Source organism: Leptopilina boulardi, unplaced genomic scaffold, assembly GCF_019393585.1.
Source record: "Leptopilina boulardi isolate dan_hultmark-lab unplaced genomic scaffold, ZJU_Lbou_2.1 LbouV2_310, whole genome shotgun sequence".
NCBI lineage: Eukaryota > Metazoa > Arthropoda > Insecta > Hymenoptera > Figitidae > Leptopilina > Leptopilina boulardi.
Window position 1 is genome coordinate 127,380 of NW_026137875.1, and position 6,524 is coordinate 133,903.

Here is a 6,524-nt window from a genome sequence, read left to right on the forward strand (position 1 = left end):
TTTTTTTGGGGTATTTTTAAAAATCCTCTCGTCATTTTTGAGAGATTAATGTGTTAAATAAGCCTACCAAATTTTATCCAAATCCATTAAAACCTGTTAAAGATATCGTGTTCACAAAAACGATCCACACACACATACACACACACATACATACATCCGGACAATTGATCAGGATCTCATATAACATGTTTCTATATAGAGGAAAATTTGTTTTCACCATTTTTAAAAATTTTATAAACGAAAGGACTACATAGCTTCCTCCACGAGGAAGCAAAAGTAATTAATAGTGGAGTTAATAGGTTTTTGTTATTTCTTTGAGCGGCCACTGACTCCAATTGGCGCTAGTTCCTAGACCACTGATAAATTCACGTGACGTCTGTGTGTACCCCCGCCATGTTGACTTCAACTTTCGTTCAAAAATGGGGGAATTTCCAAACTTTTATTTTTAATACTTAAACGCAAAATTGTGCTTCAAATCGAGAACAGCGCCATTCTGAATGCTATTTTCTATCATATTTTACAAATTTCAACCAAAAATTCTTTACCATTTTAGAGAAAACTTGGTAATACGATACCATGTTTTTTGCATGGGGGTCACGTGGGTATTTCCCACGTTAATAATTTTTATTCTGAATGGTCATAAAGTAGTATTAAATAAATTTTTTTACAAATTTTACGTTTCTGAATTAATTTTAATAACATTTTATAAATTAGTTGTCGAGCAAGTTTCACAAATGATAATTCTATGTTCTTGTCAGTACACTGCTCTTTCTGCAGTATTTTATACAATAATCTACAATATTCTACATAAAATCATGAAATAAATTTAAAATATTCAGTAATAATTATGTTCACTCGTGTAAAACAATTTTTAATTAATTACCACCAGTTATTATAAAAGTAAATAATCGCCACTAGCATAAAAATTGAAAGTTCGATAACTAAACTGAATTAAGGTTAGGATGCCGCCATGACAGTCAGTTAAGCTTACAGATACAGTGCCGTAATTTGAATTATCTCTGGGGTACTTTTGTACCCCAGTTGTATGTACTATCAAGTATTAAAAAAACTTGAAATATTAGAACAAATATTAACTCAGTACAAGGAGAAAATAAATTTTTAGTAGAAATATTTATTTCTTTCTTTTTATTACAATTTTACATTACTAAAAATTAAAGCGGTAGAAAGACAAAATATTACATCCCTATTGAAAAAAAACACGTATAATTGTACGTATAATAATACGTATTATTATACGTATAATTATACGTATAATTATACGTATTATTATACGTATAATTATACGTATAATAAGACATACGAATTTGAAACAAGAATTATACGTATAATTATACGTATAATAATACGTATAATTAATTATACGTATAATAATACGTATAATAATACGTATAATTATACGTATTATTATACGTATAATTATAATTCTATTAAAAATAGAATAATAGAATAGAATAATAATAGAATAATTAGTAGCAAAATTGCGCTGAAAATTTTTAGAAATTTTAAAATGCAAATTAAATTTCACGAAAAAAAATATCGTCTAATGTCAATTCAAGCAGTCACCCATCCAAGTACTAACCGCGTCCAACGTTGCTTAACTTCCGTGATCTGATGAGAACTTGTTCCTTCGCCTTGGTGTTTCCGCTGTCTTGTCTTGATTAATAACTTTGTCGTATAAGTATCACTAAAAGTGAGGTGCGATACAATACTTATACGACAAAGTTATTAATCAAGACAAGACAGCGGAAACACCAAGGCGAAAGAACAAGTTCTCATCAGATCACGGAAGTTAAGCAACGTTGGACGCGGTTAGTACTTGGATGGGTGACTGCTTGAATTGACATTCGACGATATTTTTTTTCGTGAAATTTAATTTGCATTTTAAAATTTCTAAAAATTTCCAGCGCAATTTTGCTACTAATTATTCTATTCTATTATTCTATTTTTAATAGAATTATAATTATACGTATAATAATACGTATAATTATACGTATTATCATACGTATAATTAATTATACGTATTATTATACGTATTATTATACGTATAATTATACGTATAATTCTTGTTTCAAATTCGTATGTCTTATTATACGTATAATTGTACATATAATAATACGTATAATTGTACGTATAATAATACGTATAATTATGCGTATAATTATACGTATAATTATACGTATAATTATACGTATAATAATACGTATAATTATACGTATTATTATACGTACAATTATACGTGTTTTTTTTCAATAGGGATTAACATTCTTTTTACACAGTGAACAATTAAAATTGAATTATTTATAAAAAGAAGAAATTGTAAAATTCTAAAATTTGAAAAAGTTTTTTTTTTTTTTAAATTAGAAACCTAATCCTAGTTGGAATCCACCTTGTTTAGATACACCTTGCTTAGATCCAATAGTGTGTTGACTTCCAAATCCAATTTGAAAACCGCCGCTAGATCCATGTTGATTGCCTCCTTGATGATTGCCTCCAAATCCCAATTGGAATCCTCCATTGGTTCCAACTTGAGAGCCATGATTAACATTGACTCCTCCCTGAGAACCTCCTTGATGATTACCTCCTAATTGTAAACCAGATCCATGTTGAACTCCAGTCTGATGGTTGCTATCAAGACCTACTTGAATTCCGCCTTGAGTTCCTTGTTGATGACCACTTCCAAATCCAAAATTAAATCCATGTTGACTGCCAACTCCAATTTGTATTCCACCCTTGGCTCCATGATCAACTTTAACTCCTCCTTGAGTTCCAGCTTCATGTTTACTTCCAACACCCACTTGAATTCCAGATCCATGTTGAACTCCAGCTTGATGATTGCTCTCCAAACCTACTTGAATTCCGCCTTGGGTTCCTTGTTGATGGCCACTTCCAAATCCAAAATTAAGTCCATTTTGTTTACCATGTTCAATCTGAACTCCACCCTTGGATCCATGATTCACATTAATTCCTCCTTGTTGATTACTTCCAAATCCTAATTGAAAACCAGATCCATGTTGAACACCTCCTTGATGATTGCCTCCAAATCCTAATTCAAAACCATGTTTACTTCCATGTTCAACTTGAGCACCACCATTGTAACCATGTTGTATTTGAATTCCTCCATTTGTTCCATGTTCTACATTAACACCACCTTGTGTTCCATGTTGAATTCCTCCCTGATGATTAGATTCAACTCCTACATTTAATCCATGATTAACTCCATGTTCAAGTTGTACACCACCTTTATTTTCATGTTCAACTTTAACACCAACTTGTATTCCATGTCCTTTATGATGATCAAGAATATTGTTAATTACCCCCTTCTTAACGTCAATAATATCTTTTGCAAGTCCCAATAATCCATTTGCCAAAATTCCACCTGTATGTTCCACACCTCCTTGTATGCTAACACTTCCTTTTGTTCCAACATTATGATCAACATTCAATGAACCACTACCACCTTTTTGAATGCCAACATTTGCTCCTCCAGTTTGACCATAATTACCTTGAACATTGATATCCTTGTGAATGCCTAAATTCACTTGACCTCCATGTCCAATATGTGTATCACCTTTCTTCTCCTGTTGTACATGAACTCCAATATTGTTCTCGTGCTGTACATTAACTCCACTATTGATACCATGATTAATTTGAATACCAGCGTGTTTATTTTTATTTGCTTCAACAATACTGTTTACGGCACTTTTTTCCGCGTCTAATATGTCCTTGGCGGCTCCCAAAATACCACTTGCTGATCCTAAAATTCCAACATTATGATTGAAACCGAAATTAATTCCACCTGATGCTTCAGCATTGTGATTAACATTAGCACCAGTACTTCCACCTAATTGGGCATTAATGTTGGCTTCAGTTTCACCTGCTGCACTTCCACCTGAAGAAATTTTTACTGATCCATGCTTTTTCTTATGGTGAGGAGCAGCGTCACCTTTTTCAACAAAAATAAAATATATATTTATATATAATTTGCAATTACACAATTTTAATTTTTTTTAAAATGATTCTTAACCCCTTGACAGTCATGCTAAAATACAAGAAACTGATCAAAAAATTGTTAATTTTAAAAATAGGTCGGATTCATTTGAAACTTATATTCGTTGATTACGAATTCGTTGTTTGTTTTCAAAATTTTAAATGGCGAATCTAATATGGCGGACTCTTTAAACAATTGTATTTGATTTACTTGAAATTTTTATTGGATCCTCAATTTTGAAAAACTAAAAACGGATTTGTAATGAGTGATACCAAAAACACTCGAGTAACCAGTTTGGAGCGATTTAATAAAGTAGAAATATGATTTTTGTCAAAGGCGTCACGTGACATATAAGGGGTTAAAAAAATACTAAATCTATAATTTGATATAAGTATCACAGAGTCAATTACGTAACTTTTTCCGGATCCCTCATTCCGTGTACCACATTTCGTATTCCACATTCCGTATTCCGGATCCCACATTCGAAATTTCGTATTTAAAATTCCGGATTTCACTTTCAAAATTCCGTATTCCAGATCCCACATTCTGAATCCCATATTCCGGATTCCACTTTCAAAATATGTGATGTGGAATCCGAAAAAGGGAATATGAAAAGTCGAATCTGGATAATGTGGAAAGTGCAATTACGTTTTGCGGATTCCACATTTCACATTCTGAAGTGGAATCCGAAATACGAAAAGTGGATCCGGAATTTTGAAAGTGGAATCCGGTATGTGGAATCCGAAATGTAGAATCCGGAATAGGAATCTGAAAAGTGGAATTCGGAATGTAAAATGTAGGATTTGGAATGAGGAAACCATAATGTAGAATCCGGAATTCGGAAATAGTTACGTAATTGACCCCCAGGGTGGGTATACTAAAGTTTTAGGGGTCGCTTGTTCCGAATTTGACACAAGATATACAAAATTCAAAATGTAAGACCCAATATGGCGACAAAAAATTTTTTTAATTCGACAGGATTCGCACGAAATTTATATTATTCAGCGGAATCCAAATTTGATGTTAGAATTAAAAAATTTTAAATGTCTGACGCAGTATGGCGTCCAAAAAGAAGCGGGAAATTTTAAAATTGATTAAATTCGATGAGAATTCGTTACTCGTGAATTTTTTTGGTTGTTGAATCCAAATCTGATATTATTAGATTTTAAACTTACAAAACAAAATTTACAGTAAAAGAATAAAAAAAAATTTTCAGCGATTTTTATTTATCTGAATTTTTTATGGATGTTTCATCTTTTAAGTTCATTAAAATAAACTTGTTAAATAATAAAATTCGATAATATAAATTATAAAATGTATAAATTATTTTTCACTTACCAACTACAAAAGCCGTTAGCAAAATTGCTGAAAAACAAAATACTCTAAATCTGTTCATCTTCTGTTCTGTGCTTTTTGAAAGTTTGGCAACATCTTTTATACCTCATTTTTCCACTTATGTATCAAATTTAAAAAAAAAAAAGCTTTTAAACAAATTAAACTTTGCTAATTATTTTCGTCATTTCATAATGAAAATAAAGTAAATTAATAATTCATACTTTTCAATAACGCATGTGTCTGCTTGCAAAATCAGAATAATATAATTATTTTCAATTTTTTCAATAAAACAACCACCTGCATACACAATGCCCAAAAACGTCATGTATATTTTTTATATTTATTTTTCATTTATATTATTAATGTTCTTTCAATATGTGATTAAAGTGGACTTTGTATTTCAATACATATTAGATATTTAATTTTGGATTTTGACTTAAAAATTGTATTTTACAATATATAGGTAATTATCCAAAGTCTTTTTGTGTTTAAGTCGGTACTAAGTGTTATCATTCTTTAAACTGAGAACCTTTAAATTCAGGTTTAATAAATGTGTTTATATTTATATAATTAATGTTTATTTTATTTGTCCTATTTCTATATAATATGATTTTTTTGTATTTATTTCGAAATCACAAAATTTTAATTTCAATATATTTAGTCAAATTTCGTGATGAAACTTTCACGAAATCTCAGTTTAAATATTTAGTTCCTAAATTTCGCGACAAAACTTTCACGAAAATTTAATTTAAATTTTCAATCAACTTTTAGGCGAAACATTTATTTAAGTAGGACATTAAAATTTTTAGACAATTCTCACTAAACTTTGCAATTAAATACTGCGAAGTTTGCAAGTAAATCTTTAATAAATTTTTAGGAAAAGTTTCGACGCTGTGTGGGATATCATCGAAATATCTCAAAAATATCATTTAAAGATCCCTTAACTATGAAACCTTATAAAAAACTATAATTTTTTTATATTCAGTGAAAAATAACATTTTACAGCTGAAAAAATATATTTATTTCATTATTAAATCCTCCTTTCTTAAAAAAGACAGTGCATGAAAGCACATGAAAATGTAACGAAATATCTCGATGGTCGAAAAAATCGAAAGTAAGAAAAAATGAACTTTGCTTTCCAGAGCATCTAAATGATCTAAATCAATATTAATTTTATGAA

At 30.1% G+C, this 6,524-nt stretch overlaps 1 protein-coding gene across 1 annotated transcript; it reads right to left on the reverse strand.

The window, feature by feature from the left end:
• Window positions 1-671: 671 nt before the first annotated feature.
• Window positions 672-5,504, reverse strand: LOC127283702 (uncharacterized). Its single transcript, XM_051308722.1, has 2 exons — window positions 5,348-5,504; window positions 672-3,964 (listed from the first exon to the last, which is right to left on the reverse strand). Exons 1-2 carry the CDS (start codon window positions 5,403-5,405, stop codon window positions 2,379-2,381), a joined length of 1,644 nt encoding a protein of 547 aa, XP_051164679.1. The 5' UTR covers window positions 5,406-5,504; the 3' UTR covers window positions 672-2,378.
• Window positions 5,505-6,524: the final 1,020 nt, after the last annotated feature.

Bases quoted from the DNA above. Each gene is read 5' to 3' on its own strand.
- LOC127283702 (XM_051308722.1), bottom strand. From the start codon at position 5,405: ATGAACAGATTTAGAGTATTTTGTTTTTCAGCAATTTTGCTAACGGCT. The intron at 3,965-5,347 runs GTAAGTGAAAAA...TTGTTGAAAAAG, and splicing joins GCTAACGGCTTTTGTAGTTG to GTGACGCTGCTCCTCACCAT.